The 19,833-nt window shown below is 46.1% G+C and overlaps 1 protein-coding gene across 4 annotated transcripts; it reads right to left on the reverse strand.

Moving 5' to 3' along the window:
- Positions 1 to 355: 355 nt before the first annotated feature.
- On the reverse strand, positions 356 to 19,781 carry GSG1 (germ cell associated 1). Of its 4 annotated transcripts, none has more exons than XM_017873282.1 (7): positions 19,521 to 19,781; positions 6,761 to 7,079; positions 5,443 to 5,511; positions 5,095 to 5,142; positions 4,138 to 4,290; positions 3,380 to 3,491; positions 356 to 1,481 (listed from the first exon to the last, which is right to left on the reverse strand). In XM_017873282.1, exons 1-7 carry the CDS (start codon positions 19,566 to 19,568, stop codon positions 1,139 to 1,141), a joined length of 1,092 nt encoding a protein of 363 aa, XP_017728771.1. In that variant the 5' UTR covers positions 19,569 to 19,781; the 3' UTR covers positions 356 to 1,138. The 4 variants fall into 4 exon arrangements, with proteins under 4 accessions (XP_017728771.1, XP_017728790.1, XP_017728781.1 ...); XM_017873301.1 differs by having other exon boundaries at positions 4,971 to 5,142; XM_017873292.1 differs by lacking the exon at positions 5,443 to 5,511 and having other exon boundaries at positions 1,062 to 1,481.
- Between the last annotated feature and the right edge of the window lie 52 nt (positions 19,782 to 19,833).

Consider the following 19,833-nt stretch of genomic DNA (forward strand, 5'->3'; position numbering starts at 1 on the left):
TCTCATTGTTCAATTCCCACCTATGAGTGAGAACATGCGGTGTTTGGTTTTCTGTTCTTGCGATAGTTTGCTGAGAGTGATGGTTTCCAGCTTCATACATAGGACAAGAACTCATTCTTTTTTATGGCTGCATAGTGTTCCATGGGGTATATGTGCCACATTTTCTTAATCCAGTCTATCACTGATGGACATTTGGGTTGGTTCCAAGTCTTCGCTATCGTGAATAGTGCTGCAATAAACATACATGTGCATGTGTCTTTATAGCAGCATGATTTATAATCCTTTGGGTATATCCCCAGTAATGGGATGGCTGGGTCAAATGGTATTTCTAGTTCTAGATCCTTGAGGAATCGGATGGGTGGCATTCTTTATGGAGGAAATTATAGAGTACATTTCTCAGAAGGGATGAAAAGGTGGGATCCAGAGAGGAGCCTGTGCCCCCTTGTTCACTGGCAAGTCCCTGGTATGACTGTCCAGAAGGGAACCACAGTCCCATCTGAATAGCCTTGGTGGGCTATTTCTAGAAGTGACCCTGACCTTGTGTGCTGTTGGCGCCTTCTTATGTTAAACCACTCTCCTAAGGGCTCCTGGGACAATATTTAATAACACTTTTACTGGTACCTGCTGTGTGGATGCAGGACACTGTCTCAGGCAGTGTGGGGGACCTCTGTGCTACATGGCAAAGCACTCAGGGGTGCTTCTGTCTTCCCATCTGTGACTTCCAGAACAATTCGCGTGTACATAGAAAGTTGAGCCACAGTCACACTACCGTTAGTTTGCTCACCTCCATTTCTCCAATTTCCAGACTGATAACTAGATTTATGAGACCCTTAAGGTCAGTCAGGAAGTGTATTTTACTCCTCTTTTAATCTCCATGGTTTAGCCCAGAACCTGGCACAGAAGCTATCAGTAGAGAAGGGAATTCTGGATGTGTGAGATGTGGGGTGGGTGAAACGAGATGGAGCTGTAGAGGAAAAGAGAGCCATGGCACCCAGGAATCCCTTAGGACTTAAAGATAACCCTTATTCACAGCCTCTAAAAACCATGCTCAAGAGACGGACGTTGGCTTAAGCACATGTTGATAATCAGCAGACGTGTAAGGTAGGGCTCAAGCCTACTCCCCAAACCCGCTTAACTCCTAACACTGCTCTTCCTCTACAGATGACCTAACTGCTTCTTTCAGCTCCTGGCTGGCCCCTCGTTGAAATCCCTTGTTCTGCAGCTCAGAGTAGAATTCGACTCCCTCAGAGACAGAGTGGATGGGCTGATTATGATACTGGTGGTAGCTGGTCAAAGGACCCGCGGTGGGGGCTGCACTTGACAGCTGCCGAGGGAAACACCGGTGGTGATGTGGTAGGCAGTTCGGGGGTTCCTTGAAGCTCTTACTATGTTTGCGCTTGAACTCCAGCACCATCCTGGTGTACGTGTTGAAGGTGGTGACAGCTGACGCCATGCAGCAGGTGAAGGAGAGCCAGGCCATGCTAGGGACAAATGCACAAAAAGATTGGACAATAAGAATAGGACTTTCTTGAGAGGAAAATGCCATGACCTCTTCCTACTAGTGGACTAACTTAATGCCTTGTAGGGATTTAGGGACTTTCCACCATGTTTCAGGTAAAGAACTGTGGGAAGAGAACTTACCGATTTCTCAAAAGAGAATGACTCATGTAGTCCTAGTATCAGACTAGGAGCTTAATGGATTTGTTTTCACTGAATTGATGAGTTGTCGGTGCCATGCCCTTTTCTATCTGGTGTGCCTATTTTGTGTGTGTGTGTGTGTCTGTGCGTATTTGGACTTCTGTTTCCCAAGCTGCATTGACCCTTGTAAAATCTCCAAGATTCCCCAGGCCTGAAGCTGAGCTGTATGCAGTGGACATAACCCACTGCATACCCTCCCTCTCCCACCCCAACACACACACACACACTCTGCCAAAGATGTCCCCCCACTCAGATGCTGGGAGGAATCATCCCTCTTCCATCTTCCTTTGTTTTGAACCTAGCAGTGTTAGGGTCCACAAAGCTGAGCCTCTGAAAGTCATTCAGGAAAACATTTACTACAAATCAGGAGGTATTACAGGTTGTACTAGTGGAATTTGCTTCATATGAAAACAGTGTGGTTTTGGCTTAAGGGAGTTCATAATGGATGGGAGAGGAGCTGGAGATTAAGGGAATCTGGATGGATTCAAGAAAGGAAAAGAAGACACTAGGGAACTATATTAAACACATTCCTGAAAACTTGGAAAACCAAATCCCTAAATCTCCCTGTGGTTCTGGGAAGCTCAGGAAACAGGAAGTTTTGTGAGGTTAGGGAGGGATTTCATGAGGCCAAGTGATGGTTAAAGCCAGGTCACATGCAGGCACTGTGTGTTCGTATCTGTTGCCTCTGACAAACGCAGTAGGTTCAGTCTGGGATGCTTCTGGGAGTTGATTGATGGGCGTTGCCTAGCCTGAGCTCCACAGCCATAATGCCAAGAATGGCCTGAAGACAGACAAAAGGTGAGACATGCTGGATCTGGGAACTGCATTGAGCTGATGCCCTGGCTGGTGGAGTAGACTCAGACTCCCAAATTATTAGCATAGATTGTGCCACGGGAAAGGGGATAGGGCCTCACAACAGACGTGCAGACTTCCTTCTCTGAGTGGAAACTTGAGCCCATCACTGTCTTTTCAGTGCTCTCAAAGTACTTAGCACTTAGTAAATATCAGTAGAAGTTGACAACTTGCTGTGAATAAAGAGTGCTCCTTAAGGGAGAAAGTAAGAGCTCTCAAAGGTAATATTTAACTTGAATGTGTTGCCTTATGATGTTTGCTGTCGCTGTCTTTTTAAGAGAAATCTAAAATGACTGACCTCTTAGTTCTTTAAGGGTTAGAGAATGGCTGTGGTAGTGAAGTGTTATTTCCAACGCGGTTCAATAGAATAAGAATGGATAGAGAAGGAAGTGAAGAGGAGAGGAGTAAGCCATTTACAGAGAATGCAATTCAATCCAAATTTCAAAGCGATTTCTCGATTTCTCTGTTCTCTAATACCTTGAATCATTAAGAAAAAATAGAGCCCATTTCCATAAGGCCTACAAAATCAGTCTTGTTTCCCCAGGGTGACATATATGCCAGGTGAAGAGGCAACCGCCACAGCTGATGAGCAGGAAAACTGGGCAAAATAACACCCTCCCAAGACACCCTGGAGGAATCCTCCCTGTACCCACGCAAGGCAGGGAAGAAGGATGTGTCCTGATGATGCAGCCCTGTGTGTGGCTGGCAGGCTCCTGGGATGAGGGATGAAGAGAAGGCAGGGCTTCACCGAATAAGCATCTAGCTGGGGGTAGAAAATCTCATGAAGGTTGGCTGGGGCTACAAAGGTTCAGGAGATGACAGCACTTACTAGAAGGCCCAGCCATAATTCCAAACATGTGGTCTCCAGTCTTCCGGACCCAAGTTGGCAGTCGCCTGAAAGACTTGTGAATACATCATGTGGGCCACCATCCCCAAGAGACCTACAGAGGAAACAGGAAGGCAGAGCCTTTAGAGAAAGGCTTTCATGCCATCTGCCAGGAGTGTGATTTTGGATCACCCTTCTCGCAGTCAGGCGCAGCCTCTGTTGGAGTAACCCATTACCCTATGCTACCACATTTCCTGAAGAATAATCCACAATGGGGGCTTCTCCTTAAATGCACATCTTTGCAATAGGTGATCCCAGACTGTAGGCTGAGAGCTATGGAAAAAGTCTGAGTCAATGCTGCACCCAAGGCCACTGCACCCCACCCCTACTCCTTCCCACCCACACCCCAAAGTTGGCTTAATTCTTCATTGTATATGTGCATCTCTCACTTTATCCGATGGAGACTGGTCTTGAAAAGCTGTGTATATGTCACAGCTGAAAAATAACCCAAACAATAGATTTTACATATTGAGAAAGCTTGCAAATAAAGGAACCTAGAGGTAAATCATTTTGTAAAGTACATGGTGATCCAATATACAATTTCACATGTTACTTCAATTTAAAATTAAAGATGCCTACCTCCATTCTTTATACTGCCTTTGGGCTCCTTCTCCCCTTCAGGGCAAAGACTCAAGTCCTCCAGCTAGGCCTTCAAAGGTGGCCAGGGCCAACCACCCCCTCCCACTCCAGGAGCAACTCACCTGACAGCACAGAGGAAACAGCAGCAAAGGCGCTCAGTTTGAGCCCACAGGCAGGGTTCGCAGTAAGTAGCAAGTCCGTTAGTAGCAGGAGGAAGCTGATGAATTGAAGTCCGATGTAGGTGATCTGTGTTCCCAGGGATAACCATAGGATTTCTGCCAGAAACCAGAGGAAGAGGGAGCGCTCACCCTCAGTTAAAAAACTGAACAAACGGTGAGCATAGGATGCCTATTAGGAGTTAAGACCCTAGCAGCATCTGAGAAGGGGAGAATGAGGCACAGCTGAAACCAGGGAGGAACATTACTTCATTCTGGTTCTTCGACGTCGCTCACAGCTCCCACTCTATAACCAATATATACCCAAGTAAGTTTGACCGACTGTAAATACTGTTGGGGAGATTTGAGAAGAAATCATCGAATTTTCATAAATCCTGCAGGGAAATAATGTTACTCTAGTTATCATTTTTGTCCTCTTTTCCCTTATTTAATTTTGGGACGGTTCCCTCCCTGCCTCCTTTCTCCACTCCTTTCCTTTCATTTGACCAAATAATAATAACAATAATAGTGGAGGAGGAGGAGGAAAAACCTAAGCCTTCCTACACGGTTACTTGGCAACCAGAGTAGGTTAGCGCTGTTGGTGGTTTTCTATTTGTGAATCTTATTTATCCCCGCTGTTCCTTTTTTGCGTTCCTGCATATGAATGAAAGTCAGTTCAAGGGGGAATTTGTGTCACCCTGTGGGGCTCAGAAGAGAAAAGTGGGAGATCACAGTGCAGTTTAGATCCGGAGAGGCTCAAATCAATGATAACTACTGTAAATTCCTTATCAGACACATACTTGCCACAAAGCCCCAAGGGAGGGGAGGGGAGGGAAGCCTTCTCCATCAACCGCTTCCCTCCAAATCGGAGAGTGGGGTGACATGGGCCTTGCAACGTGGCAAATTCCAGTAGTCCTTTCTCACCTCTCTCGGTTGGTGGTGTGAGTTCAATGAAACTTCGGCACCTCTCCCCTGAAACATACAAGGTGCAACGTCATGGAACTGCTCCCCGGGATGGTTGGAATGAAAACCTTCCCCACCCCATACCTGGCGCTGCTTCCTCTGCTCTGACAGCACCTGCCCCGCATAGAGCAGGAAAGCAGGAAAGAATACCTGGGTGAATGAATGGCACAGCCAAGAGTCAGGCCAGGTGAATTTCTCTCTCTTCAGTCTCTGATAATGCAGAAGCTGTTTCCCTGAGAGCACCTACATAGCTTAATATTCCCATTTCCCGTGTCCTGAAGAGTTAATGATCTTAGTGTTAACTAATACCTTTTGCTGCCGCTGTACCACTGGACCGAAGGGCTCTAAATTGTTTCCAGGACTGGGGATGGAGCAGTGCTAAGTGGCACAATAATGAATATAAATGTAAATACACACTTTTTTTTTTTAATTCCTCTTCCATCTCCCTTTTAGCTCAAATAGGGAGAAGTAGCAGATATCAAATGGTTCATGATTCTGGGCATTAGAAAAACTTCACTACCAGGTGCTTTCTTCCCAGGACACAGAGTCACCTTTCAGTGCTCTGGGCAGGGAAGAGGAGGTGCCTTCAGCTCATTCCTCCAAACCTGAGGAACACACATCGACCAGCACCTGCCTGCTTTGCTAGCGTGCACCGAGGGGCAGGAGATCTGGCAGATCTGTCTTCAGCTCCTTGAGGGCTCCCCTACGTGATCTAGTTACCCTAGCTGGCTGGCTTCAGTTCCCCCACTTTTAAATGGTAGCAGTAATACTTAGAATGATAAAACACTTTGGGGCCAGGAAAAGGCTGTAAAGATTATCTGCTGTGATGCTTTCATCTCACAAACGAGCAAATCAAAGCCTATAGAAGCGAAGTTATAGGCTGGGCGTGATGGCTCCGCCTGTAATCTTAGCACTTTGGGAGGCTGAGGTGGGCGGATCACCTGAGGTCGGGATTTGGAGCCCAGCCTGACCAACATGGAGAAACCCCATCTCTACTAAAAATACGAAATTAGCCAGGCATGGTGGCACATGCCTGTAATCCCAGCTACTCGGGAGGCTGAGGCAGGAAAATTGCTTGAACCTGGGAGGCGGAGGTTGCAGTGAGCCGAGATGGTGCCATTGCACTCCAACCTGGGCAACAAGAGTGAAACTCCGTCTCAAAAAAAAAAAAAAAAAAAAAAAAAAAAAAAAGAAAGAAACAAAGTTATTTGTATGAGGTCACAGTTGAGCAGAGCTAGGGCTTTCCTACAATATTCCTCTCCCTTCGTTTTGTTTCTAAACAGCAATTCTGGGTCTCTAGACTGGAAATTCTCATAATGTGAATGGTCTAAATAAAACTTTTAAGGTTAATTTTATTTTTAACATACTATTTTGAACCAACAAGTCTACTACAGAGGGAGGAAGTGAAAAGCCAACCTTATTAAAAGGGGCTGCCATAGAGAAGGACACCACACAGAGGTGGAAGGTTCTGCGCTGGGAGAAGGAGGTGAGGCCCACTGGGGTGTGGGCAGTGCTGCACCTCCCAGGGCAACCCCAGCCCTAAGCGGGCCTACCTGGTTTCCATGCCTGCATTAGATCCCTTGCCCACCCTGACCCCGTTGCTCTTATATCCCAGAATTTATGCTACCTGGTTCTTCCACAGTTTCCTCACAGGATAGCCACATGCCACTCCGGAAGCTCCGGAAGGAGAACCGGTCATCCCCAGTCTCCCAGTTGTATTGTACCACCTCCTGGGTGGATGTGTTGGTGGTATCTCCATCCAGGGACACTGGCATGTCAAAGCACTTGGCTGCCAGACCTTTCTCGCACAGGGGCTTGGGCACCTTCTGTGTGCCCACAAACCAGTAGTTGCTGAGCAGGGATATTGTGGAGAAGCTGAGTGATAGCATGCTGAGGATGGCAGATAGGAGTGTCCGCTGGCCAGAGAAGGCCTTCGCGAGCTCCATCTGTAATAGACAAGCACAAGTGGAAGGGAAGGGAGCAAGGGAGCTTGACTCAGAGCCGCCTCGGAGATTTGGCCGCCTTTCCCTGTGCTCCCTCTGCTCAAGCCATACCCCTCCAAGGCGGATAGGCACAACCCTCCTCTGACAGTTTTCTCCAGGGGCTGCATGGAAGCCCGGCTTCAGGAGTGGTCTGCAGCAAGCACCTGGAGGGTCTCAGAAAACCATATGCCCGCACGGGGGCCTCAGAGCAGCTCTCTCTGACCTTCTCCTGTCCTCCTGTCTCAGTCCCACTCTTGCCCGAGGCTAGCCACAGAAGCTACAATCCCTCTTCCTCAAGGTGGGTCATAGAAACCAGAGCCCCTTTCCCCAGAGCCAACCATAAAACCTAAAAATATTACTCTAACTTTCCCTCTGCCTTTCCGTGTACAAACTGACCCTAAAGAAGTTATCTGACCTAGCTTGTGTGACTCTAGGTCATAAGACTCCCATTCCAGGGAGGGCCCTGCCCCACACCTGGAAGGAAGAAATGCACGCTCAGAGAGGCCAACGAGAAGCAGGCCTTGCTGGGTTTCCCCACTCAGTCTGTTAACGTTATTAGATCAGGCCAGATGCAGTGGCTCACGCCTGTAATCCTAGCACTGTAATCCCTCCCAGAGGTGGGAGGATTGCTTGAGTTCAGGAATTCATGACCAGCCTGGGTAACATAGTGAGACCCTGTCACTATGAAAAATTAGCCGGGCATGATGGTGCGTGTCTGAAGTCCCAGCTACTTTTGAGGCTGAGGTGGGAGGATCACCTGAGCCCAGGAGGTGGAGGCTGCAGTGAGCCATGATCATGCCACTGCACTCCAGTCTGGGCAACAGACTATCTCTAAAGTCTGTTTTACAGAGTGCAGTCTGTGCCACTGCACTCCAGTCTGGACTATCTGTCTCTAAAAAATAAAAACAATAAACAAAAAAACAGTAGATCATGCCCTTGATGTCCAATCATATTTCTACGTGACTGTCCATACTTTTTTGAACCTAAGCATAAAAACAGACAATTTTCCCTGCATCTTTGGGTCTTCATTCTGAAGGTTCCCTTGTCATGTGAAACTATGATCAAATAAACTTGTATGTTTTTTCTCCTATTAATCTGCCTCTTGTCAGTGATTTTCAGTGAACCTTTGGAGGGCAAAGGGAAAGTTTTCTCCTGGCCTCTACACAACGCAGGGATGATGCTTCTTCAAGTTGAACCTTACACAGGTCCAACTGCAGAAAAGCAGTGATTTGCATAGATTGAATGACAGGGGCTGGTCTCTGGGCATGATATGCAGCAATACACAGAAGTAGGATAAAGGTGATCTACCAGATAGGACAAGTTAGAATGACGAATGCAGAAGTCAGAATGAATTGGATGTGAACGTGTTAAAATCTTCCATTTCTGCTTCAAATGGTGAGAGTAGAATCAACATAGCCTCCAGCTGGCAAATCCTAGGGAGGGTGTGTGTGTGTCTGTGTGTGTGTGTGTGTGTGTCTGTGTGTGTGTGTGTGTGTCTGTATGTGTCTGTGTGTGTGTGTGTATATCTTTATGGTGAGTGCCATAATGACACCACCAACAAACAGCAGGGGGATCATTCTGAGTAGCAGTGATGGATCTGCCAGTAGCCACTACCTGGAGTTCTTGGACCAGCAGATTGAGCAAGAGAGAGAGAAGGTGGATTGCTGCAAATATTAATACCACTGCTGGCCAGGCCCTGTCTACTGAAGTCCTGCCCCTCTGAGGCTCACCCCAAGTCCCAACTGCTTCAGGGACATCCCCTAAACAGCACCTTCCATGGGAAGTGAGGCTTGGAAGGGCTTCAAGGACTGTGGTATGTGCCTTCTTAATGGTACTCTTTTCATATTTATTTTTGGTCATGTCTTATCTTCCCTCCAAGATTTCAAGCTGCCATTAGGTAGCAAATGTGTCTTTGTGATTTTTATCTTTCCCACAGCAACTAGCACAGTATTTTACACATTAGACACTCAGTACTAAACGACTGAGTAAATTGAGGATGTTCTGAATAAGCATCAGATAGCAATGACCTCAGTCAGAGGTCATACACACTTTTTCTTTTTTTTTTTGAGATGGAGTTTCACTCTTGTTGCCCAGGCTGGGGGGCAATGGCACAATCTTGGCTCACCACAACCTCCACCTCCTGGGTTCAAGAGATTCTCCTGCTTCAGCCTCCCGAGTAGCTGGGATTACAAGCACTGACTCATTTTTTTTTTGTTTTTTTAGTAGAGATGGGGTTTCACTATGTTGGCCAGGCTGGTCTTGATCTCCTGATCTCAGGTATCTGCCTGCCTCGGCCTCCCAAAGTGCTGGGATTACAGGTGTGAGCCACTGCGCCTGGCCGGTTATATAAACTTTTACATATTAACTAAGGGGTTTATATAAACTTTTAAACTTTATATAAAAATAATTATTAATCTATATATTACATATATAAATAATTATAATTATATAATTGACAAGGCAATTGACAACTTCTGGAAAACTTTTACATAAAGTCTAAACTTTATATAAAAGTTTAGAAAAAAGAATTGGGAGCATTCCAAATGCTCTTCGTGGTAATTGTTTTTGGCTTTGTCTTCACTGACAGGTAGTAGCACTGACTTGCTGAAGCGTTTGCTATTGTAACAATGTAGTGAGCTATTGGTGTCCTCTTCCCTGAATTATAGATTCCTCTGAAAGAAGTATGGCAATGAATATTAAACTGGAAACCTCCGGGGGAAGCAGATGGATGCTTTGGGGCCTGGAGGATAAAAGAGGGCAGTGAACCTACTGGGATATGGGGCTATTGAAACCTTTGGAGAGGAGATGGGGCTTATGCTTCTGGGAGAGGTAGCAGTTGGACCCAGCTTCCATCCACTGCCACAGAGACAATAGATTTCAAATGCTCGCATTTGAAATTGTCGTGCCTGTGTAGGCTGGACAGCAGGTTTGGTGTCCACAGAGCCATGGGTAGGGTGTCGGCAGCTAAGCCCTTGGTCAGTGGAGAGGAACCTGGAGGGCGGTGTCTTCCAGCCTGGTGCAGAAGTGCCTGCCTCACAGTGGGGACATAGAAGAGGCTGCCGAAAGAACTGAAGCCCCCCAGATGGCTCTGGCTGGAGCCCCTACTCTCTATGTCATTTTCAGCCTAAGAGAATAGGAGGGCAAGCTAAAATATGACCAGTATTAGACTGCCAACTTTGTTGAGTGGTGGCTTGGAGCCAGATTTAATTTGACTTAGAGAAGTAATTTGGCAAGTCTCTTACTTTGTGTTAGAGCCGTTTATACAGTTATATTAATGCACACTGAACAGAAAAGAAGCCCATGCTTAGTTGCTGACAGACGCTTCTTAAAGTAAACCTTCTTGAGCTTTCCAGGGGATCCTTCATATCAGAATTAATCAGACTTAAATCTGCTTAGCTTAAGAGCCATAAATAAAACCATAGTTAAATGGACAGGCCCATAAATTTCCCTCCCTTATCACGTCCAACTTAATGTTTCTACATTAACAGAGAACTTTACCTTAGAAATGAAACAATTTGTTCTTCAGAATTTCCAGGAACTAAGACAGTGCATATCACAAAGTGCTTATTATTTATGGCAATAAGAAATACACAAAGATCATATGTATGTAAAACCAATATATAAAACATGATCAAGACAACTTCTGAAAAGCAATCTGCTAATATGATTTTACTTTTAAAAGCACTCAACAAATTAACTCTGCCAAGAATTGTCAGTTCTTGCAAGACTCTGGGTGACCTTGCCTAAGGACAAAAAATCTGCAGCATCTGGGAGGAGGAAAGATTTTCTGTTGCCAGACACTGAAGTCCTATGTTGCCCAGTTCCCCTTTCCTAAAATGTTTTCATCTTGGTTTTAGTTATGAAAATCCTATTGGTTTTAGTCATTATTCTCTCACTATGAGTCATCCTTTCTAATAATTCTTACATTGCTTGAATAAGAAATGGATTTCCAGGTAAAACATCTTCACTAACTATTTGGTGTAAAGACTGACCTAAAGACTTAGGCAATTCTAACTTTTGTGACCTCAGCATTCATTTTTCAACAATCATTTTCAGTCTGGTTTGGAAATTTGTCAATTATCATGTCAGATTTTAACTGCACACTCAATCCATTTCAAGTTACACTTGCAAGATTTTTACTCCACATTCAATCCACTTTAAGTTATATAAATTTGCAAGTTATTCTCGGGGTTATTCAGAAATAAGAAAGAATAATGAACCCCGTGCTAAGATACACCCACTTTGTGGCAATAAGGTGACAATCAATTTAAGGAAGAGGCAATTTGAGAAACAAAGAATAAAAAAGAGCTTGGACTGAAGCTCAAAGAGATTCCTTCCAGAAGGAGTGTCCACCAGGCAGAGACACAAGGAACTTCATTCAAAAATCATCTTTTTGATATCAAATGATAATTTCACTAGATAATTTTCAAGAATTATCTTCAACACCTATAGTACCATGCCCTTTGCCACATACTTTACTCCTTTCCCCAAACATGCCTTTCCCTGCTAGGATCCAATTACCTCTTGAATTGGAAGAACAAATCTAATTTTGCAATGGTTTCCATAAAGTGATCCTGAAGAAGTAATGGCCATAAGAACAACTCTATCTTTGTGTATGCAACAGATCCTATGCCAAGGTGACTCTTTACTCTCTGGAAAAGGGACAGAGTGGTTTCTCTAACACTTGGGCCCTTAGATCATTAGGAAGTGCGTAGCCACCAATGTATAATCAGTAACCCTTCCATCAACATATATTAACAGAGTATCCCAGAATTAGCATAGGCTAGACAGGACAACAGATCGATGAGGCAGGTACACAAAAAGAGCCAGGTACAAAATAGCTGTAGACTGCATCACTTGAGCAATATGAGGGGAAGCCGGTTACCTTGGCCATGGTCAGCGTCTTGCAGCTTGTCTGGAAGAAGCGAAGGATGCCATCTGCACTCCAGGTCCCTTTGGTTTAATGTTGCAAGAATACAAACTGTCTTCCTACCCTCCTTCCTCTCCTCCTACCCCTCCCTTTCTATCTCATATTCTTTGGAGTGCCTCATGATTAAATGCTGCCTTACAGGGAACATGGGCATTTAATAATTGACAAGGCAATCAGGGCCCAGCTGTTCTGGGAGATTACACCAGAGAGCTTGCCAATGGGGATCTGGGATTAAGCATAAAGAAGCAAGGACCTGCAATTTGCAGAGGAACATTTCTTTAAAAAGTAAATGATGGTTTAGTTTCCACTGCCTGCCATTCTGTAGGTAACTGGAGTGAATGGATTGGAATTGAATTTATGGCAGACACGAAGATATGGCAGGTCACCATTACTGCAGAAGTTTACCTTCCCTTGAGTAGGGTTTCCCAGCCCTTTGAAGAAACTCTGTTCTCTGCAATGTCAGGGCCTCACGGAGCCATGAACAGGAAATAGTTTCCCTGTTCCATGGGTGGTCTCCACCTTCCAGTTAGAACATTAGAATAAGTACTATTAAGTATCTCCCTCTACACATGGAATGCTGAGTGAGAGTGTTGTCTGGGGATGGGGTGAGGATGCAGATAGGATTGGAGATAAATGAATTCCAGGATCCGGAAGGCCATGGCTATTTACCATTCCTCTCCCAACCTTCAGGCAAAGGAATGACAATATTTTATATTTCAAAAAAGAGTTTCTAAAATGTTGAAAAAGTAATCTGACAAACCAGTAAGGGGTCGTTTGCATATCTTCTTGCCACCAGTCAGTCAGAAGTACAAGTTGTTCTTTTTCTCTTCAAAATTGTACAAACAGCTGGGCCCGATGGTTCATGCCTGCAATCCCAGCACTTTGGGAGGCCGAGGCAGTTGGATCACTTGAGGTGAGGAGTTCGAGACTAGCCTGGTCAACATAGTGACACCCTGTGTGTACTTAAAAATACAAAAAAAAAAAAAAAATATATATATATATCCAGGCATTGTGGCAGGCACCCGTAATCCCAACTACTCGGGAGGCTGAGGCAGGAGAATCACTTGAACCCGGGAGACAGAGGTTGCAGTGAGCCGAGATTGTGCCACTGCCCTCCAACCTGGGCCACAGAACAAGACTCCATCTCAAAAAAAAAAAGAAAAAAGTGCAAATTAATTGGGACACCAACGTTGATGAAAGAGATTCTGCCGCTGCTTGTGAGTCCCTAAACGCTGCATGGACTTTCATCCTCCAAGCCTTTGCTGATGCTCTTCCTTCTGCCTGGAATGCCTTCAATCTCTTTTTATCTGGTGAACTGCCTGCCTCTCAACGAAATTAGTCTAAAAAGTCATCCACTCTTTGAAAATGTTTCTTTTCTCCCTAGGACATACAGTTCCCTCCTCATGGTCCTTGTCACACTATATCTCTCTCACAACACTTATTATTATTATTTTTTTAAATTTTAGTAGAGACAGGGTCTCACTATATTGTCAGGGCTGGTCTCAAAATCCTGGGCTCAACCAGTCCTCCCACCTTGGCCTTCCACAGTGCTGGGATTACAGGCGTGAGCCACTGCACCCAGCCTTCTCACAACACTTTCTATATTCCATTATAACTACTGCATTTGTCTTAAATGTAACTTCCTTAAAGGTCTCACTTTCATTTTAGAGCAGTCGTTCTCAGTTCTGATGGAGTATCAGAACAATCTTTGGAAGTTTGGAAAATATGCCGATTCCTGGATCCACCCTGAGATTTCATAGTAGTTCTGGATGAGGCCCAGGGATTGGGACTTTTAGAAAGTTCTTAATATATACCCAGGGAATTCATGTAAAATGGTACCTGTTGGACTCATTTTGGGCTTACATTTAATAAAACCCTCTGTATCCCACCTGGCCCTTCCTCCCCCTCTTCCAGACTAGCCATGAGGTCGTGTTTTTCCCATTCTATATTTGTGCAGTTCGTTTAGGGAATTAAAGGCAGGTTCTTCTGAACTTAATTGTTTGAATTAGTCCACGTTCTAGCTGAATGAGTTGCTTTGGATCCTGCTTTTGTCACCTGTAATGTCTGCTCTCCTCAGACTGATGTTAACAAGCAAATTTGATAAACATGTGCCATGTTCAGGTATATTTTCTGCATCGCCCAAACAACGATTTATTTATTGTGACAGAACCCACTCTCCTTTGGGAGGAGAAGCAGGAATTTTGGGTTCTTTATTTTTTTTTTACAGTTGCATCGGCTGTTGGTTTCCTAGCTAGTAGTTTCATCATAACGCTGGGTGGCGCTATCCCCTCATCGTTTCCGCTTCCGTCACGTGCTTCCCCCACCAGTCGGCAAAATGTGGGTGGAGGTGGCTGCTCCTCCCCATAGGATCCTTTTTTAAAAAAATTTGGCATCCTCCCTGCCTGCTAATCTACAGAATGCCATGTGTCAGCCCTGTGGAATTCAGGGCTCAGGCTGAACTTTGGGGCATCCAGCCACTCCCTATAGGAGTCTTTTAGGATTGTTTCCTGTAGCACTTTTTTTTTTTTTTTTTTGGTGCGGCCAGTTCCAGCTTCAGTGACTCAGTAGATCCTCATATACTTCCCATGGGAAATACAACTCCACGGTATCAGAAAATACAGTTAGCCAATGTTTCCTGATGAGTTTTGTGCACATTTTTATTTACTTAATTGTATCTTCATTGTCTTTCCAACCCAGAACAGTGAACAATTATTTTCCCCTCTCTGTGCTTACACCCTTCAAATACTTGCAGACACTTCTCATAGCCCGCTTGAGTCACTGTTTGGCACGGTCTTATGTCTTTGGTTTTTATTGCCTCTGCTCATAAACCGCACCCCCTGTGCCTTAATAGCCTGAAGTTCGCCTTCTCCAGGGAAATGGGGATGGGAGTGGCAGACTCTTAAGTGTGTTATATGAGGAGGCTCAGGGGTGGATTTATTTAGAGTGAAGCTAATGAAACTTCAGCTTCCATGTCCCCTACTCCCTCCACCTCTTCTAAAACCTTGTTACCTAATTTACACTTGTAATTGTGTACTCTTTTTCTTAAAGAGGGCCTCCAAAATTATATTATTTTAGGCCTCCACAAACCTGGGTCCACCCCTTAGGAAGCTGTGCATTTTGTGTGCGTACTTGGCTGCCTGGCTGCTGAATGTGACCAGTCTTGATCTCCCCCTCCCCAAGGACCCTGGGCCACAACGTCTAATTTCCTCTTTTTGACAAAACATGAGTTTTTCTGCCTGGCCACAAACATCAGAGCCCAGCATCCCACTCACTTCCTTTCATTGTAATTTGGGCATGTTAATATTTTTTTCTTCCCTTTCCTCTCTTAGAACAGAAGAAGTAATTGCTAGTCAATGCGACATAAATATAATTAGGTTTGGCTCAGAAGCTCATGACTCAGCACAGACAAGAAGATTCCACACCTAAAAACAGTATTTAGCTCTGGCATGTTGGACTGTGATCATTCCAAGATGACCTCCGCAGGAATATATATGCACCTCATAATTTATGACACCACAAGGCCAACGGTGGGGGATAACCCATATTTGGTAAGGTCCTCAGTCCCTGTTCCCTGTGCTGGACAAAACCACATTTACTAGGCTGTGCATCAAGAGAAAACAGTGGTCTTGGGGCACCTACACATACTTTGTAAATGGGAATGCAATTTATTGTTTTGTGAGTTCACTGCAGGTTAGGGGTGATTAAATGACAAGCGTGAATGCTGAGCCGGAAAGCAGGTTATATACCACACCACTTCCCTAATGTCAAGGCCTGGGGCTAAGGGATCCAGTGTTTTTTGGTTTGTTTGTTTTGTTTGTTTCTTTTTTCTTCACATCATCCACACTGGCATCTTCCCGGAAAGGTTTGTTTTCTCTCCCTGGCAGGATTATCTCTATCCTCCCAGGAGCTAGATTTCCGACCCACGCGCCGTTAACTTCTTTCTATTACTCAGTAGACAAAGGCTGGAGTGGGGTGTAAATGTTTCGGCTATCACTGGTCTGATGACCATGCCTGCCCCTGTTCTCTGCTCCTGCATGTTCTAGCATGTGCCTCTCTCATGTAACTCATCACATGACTTTCTTGTCTGTTATGCTCATTTGACTGTAAGTTGCTTGATATAGTAGCAGCTATGTTTTATTCATTGTTGATCCTCAGAGCCTAGCAGTGTTTTAACATCTATGAATGAATGAGGTTTGTAATGCAAAAAGGCTTATGGATACGATTAGGAATTCTGAGTGAAGATGTGAATAAAGAAGTGAGTCCAAACAGCCTTCTGTTGCTAAAGTAAACAGGATGCTTCCGGATTCACATATGTAAGCAGTGAGAAGCTACAAAGGAAGTCCTGGGTCCACAGGCACACCCTAAGCCTTTTTACGCAGAGGCACCCAGAGTTTCATCAAACAGATTCTCTGCCAATCCATTTCCTCTCACCTGTGGAAACATTCCCGCTTTTAAATGAGCAAAGCCCAGAAAACAGTGATGATCTCATGAAATAGTATATTATCTTTAGTGCACAGAGATCAGGGGACAAACAGGTTGCTCAAAAACCAGTGACAGATTGGAAATGTTTTATCCTTTTCCAAGCTGGGTGGTCCCCTACCGATTAGAGCCATTTTGGATGATGTATCTCCAACTTTCTGAACTTTTGCTGCTCTAACTGCAATGTTTACATCAGTGCCTAACCTTCAGCTCCTTCACTGATGAAGACAAAGAAGGTCTTCACACGGGACATTTTCACATTTGTTTCCCAACTCGGAAGGGAAGAGTAATGCCACCAAAATGCCCGTGCTTAGTGTTCAAAATGACTACATCACTGTAGGACACAGCTCCAGGATTTATTCTCAGCTGTAACCACATTTAAGGGGCCACATCACCTCAAATGGTCGCACAATCAAATGACTCTAGTCTTCCTAACGTAGATCCCGAGTGTTGGGAACACTTCAATTCAGTGGGAAGGACCCTGGAAAAGCGTTTCGGGACCTCGTTCTCGTCTTTCCCTTTCCGCCTTTTAGTGGAATTGTTTGAGGACTTTTGCTAACGCAGTCATTTCCAGGAGAGGAAGCCGCCTTTCTTCCAGGCCCCAAGCAGCTGGAGTGAATCAGAGGGGCAGCCACATCTGCACTTCCTGTGGGGCAATCGCTCACGCGCGGGTGACGGCGCCCGCGGGCCGGCTGGGGTCGGGGGCTTTTGGGGACCGCGGGGCGGGGCGGGGCGTAACGGGTGGGGCCTCTTGGGGAGCCTGGGCCGCGCCATCTCCACTTCCGAGCGCACATCCCACCCCGATGAGTAACGCGCCCCCTCCGGTTTACTACGGCGCCCGGTAGCCTAGCAACGGGGCGCGTTGCCGCGGCGACGGGCCGGGCGTCTTTGGCTTTGTTTGCGAGGCCCCGCCCCACGGCCGCCAACCTCCCAGGGCTTCCTGACCGGGTGGGGCGGGGGACCCGGGCTGTTTCTTCCTCTGGGTCTTCCTGCGTCGGCTGAGAACCGTGTCCCGGGGGCCCTCCCAGAGAGCAGGGACGGCCAGGGCAGACCAGGGACCCAGCGAGCCGCGGAGGGCGGCGCCTTGTGTGTCCGGGAGCTGGGCCGGGGCGCTAGGCCACCTGAGGCGCGGCCGCTCTGCCGCCTGGCGAGGCTGGGCGGGAGGGCGGGAGAGACGGGGTGGTCGGAGGGATTCCTTACACCCAGGCGGGTGGGCCAGGGCTCGGGATGTGTTGGGCTGCGGGGAGTCCAAAGTCAGGCATTTCCCTGCCCTGCCTCCTAACGCTACGGGTCCCAGGCTCCCGTTCTAAGGGAAGGGGATGTCTGCACCTCGTTGGGAGGACTCGAGGGGCGGGACTTCGCCACCCAAACCCCTCAGCAGATCCGAGTTCTATTTACGACCCCTATGCACGACTGCACTGAGAATTTTCGCCAAGTTACTTAACCTCCCAGAGGGTTAAATTTACCCTCCGGGGTAAATGAGGGCAGAGTTGTCCTTCTGTGAAAATCGAAACAGGTAGAAGAAGAGTGCCTCTAAGCAGCGACGAAGGGGAAGTGCACCTGTGCTACCAGCAGACACCTTGCTAGACCCTTCAGACATCTTCCTTAATCCTTACAACCAGCGTGAAAGAGACGTGGCATCCCCATTCTACAAATGAGGGTTCCAATTCAGAGGGTTTGACTTGCTCAAGGCCACAAAGCTAGTAAATGGTAGAGTCAACATTGGCAATCTTTGAGGACTGTTCGCCTGACTCATCACCAGGCTGCCACTGAGTAAAAGCCAAGGCACAGTCACCTTTAACAAAATGTACAGATTGCAGGCCAGATTATGGGACCTCCAGCAGAATGAGGCAATGGAGTAAGTGTACTTTATACCTCTCAGGTAGATATTAGCAACCAGATGCTCCCATATTCCCTCTGTGTCTCTCCTAGAAAACCACTGATAAAGAACAATAATAAAATTTATTCTAAGCCGTGACTGACTTTTTCTATCATGTTCACATCCACTTCTTTATCATCTGTTCACTTTGGGCTGCTTCTGAATCAGGGAAACTGCCTGAGCCCACACTCCGATGGCGCTTCAGAACCACCAGCTCAGCTCTGCAGTCCCAGAAGCACCTCTTAAGTTATCCTGTTCTTTCCTTTGAGATCCTAACTTCCAGCTGGTCAACAACACACCACATTTCTCCCTCTGTTGGAATGTGTGTGTGTACGTGTGTGTGTTTGTGTATGTGCTAGTTTGCTGGCTAATCACAAGCTTCATTTTTCTCTCATGAGAAAGGCAAGATATTTGCGAATGAACACCATTTGTTTTTTTAAGTAATCCTTAGAGCTGAAAATTGGGATGCTGGTCATTTCTGAATGTAGGTCAAATCCTAAACAAGCCGCAACTTCTCTGCAGAGTGTGAGAGTCTTCCTGGGTCTGGAAGGATCCCTGAAGACTCTCCTGGATTCTCTGAGACCAGAAAGAGCTCGACCGTGTGTTGTCCTTGCCAGTTCCAGATCAGAGCTGGCTTCCAGCAGGACTTTGGGGGTGCCCCACTGTTCTCTGGTGTAGAGCTTGATGTCTGCTCTTCCAGCTCACTGGGGTGACACACAGCTCTATTGTTGCCACCACTACTGGGCCTTTACAGGGCTCCAGATTTTGGCAACAAGAATAATACAGATGAAAGGAAAAAAGGAGAGGCATAGGGAGCCCTGGGAACAGAGAGGAGAAGGAAGACGATGAGGCAAGGGAAGAAGAAATGGAAGTTTTAATGAAGGAAGATGAAAAGTTAATAGGCCAAGGTGTGGACAAACAAGTTTTATCTATGAAAACTAGGCTGAGTAACACATTTTCATTCCATTTTGTAGAACCCTATAGTGCATTTCCAAGCTCCTTACTGTGACCATGTGAAATACATGAAATTGATGAGTTAGTGTAACCTGTGTTACAAATCCAGCAGTAAGGGTATGTGTATGAGATGTTCATGAGATTTCAAAATCCTTGTACTTACCTCCTGGGTGAGGCAAACATTTTGAGTCAGTTGAGAGGAATCGCTCATTCACTCTTGCAGTGCGAAGGCAGAGAAGTTTCAGCTTATCTTCTGTTCTGTCTCAATCAGTTGGGTAGAATGAATGTTTAGCGTGAAGATGAATCAGGTCCCCTCTTGCCAGCAGAGGGGTAAGGTGGTGTGTGGTGGATTGGAGAGGATGTCCTGAGGGCAGGACACCAGCCAGGGCGGGGCTAGGTGACCCATGGGGTTTACTCTGTGATGTCACAATGGCAGGCAGGGGTCTCCTTGTTGCTCCCTCAGCCTCCTCCAGGGG

This window comes from Rhinopithecus bieti, unplaced genomic scaffold (genome assembly GCF_001698545.2).
Source record: "Rhinopithecus bieti isolate Rb0 unplaced genomic scaffold, ASM169854v2 scaffold_110, whole genome shotgun sequence".
Classification (NCBI taxonomy): Eukaryota; Metazoa; Chordata; class Mammalia; order Primates; family Cercopithecidae; genus Rhinopithecus; species Rhinopithecus bieti.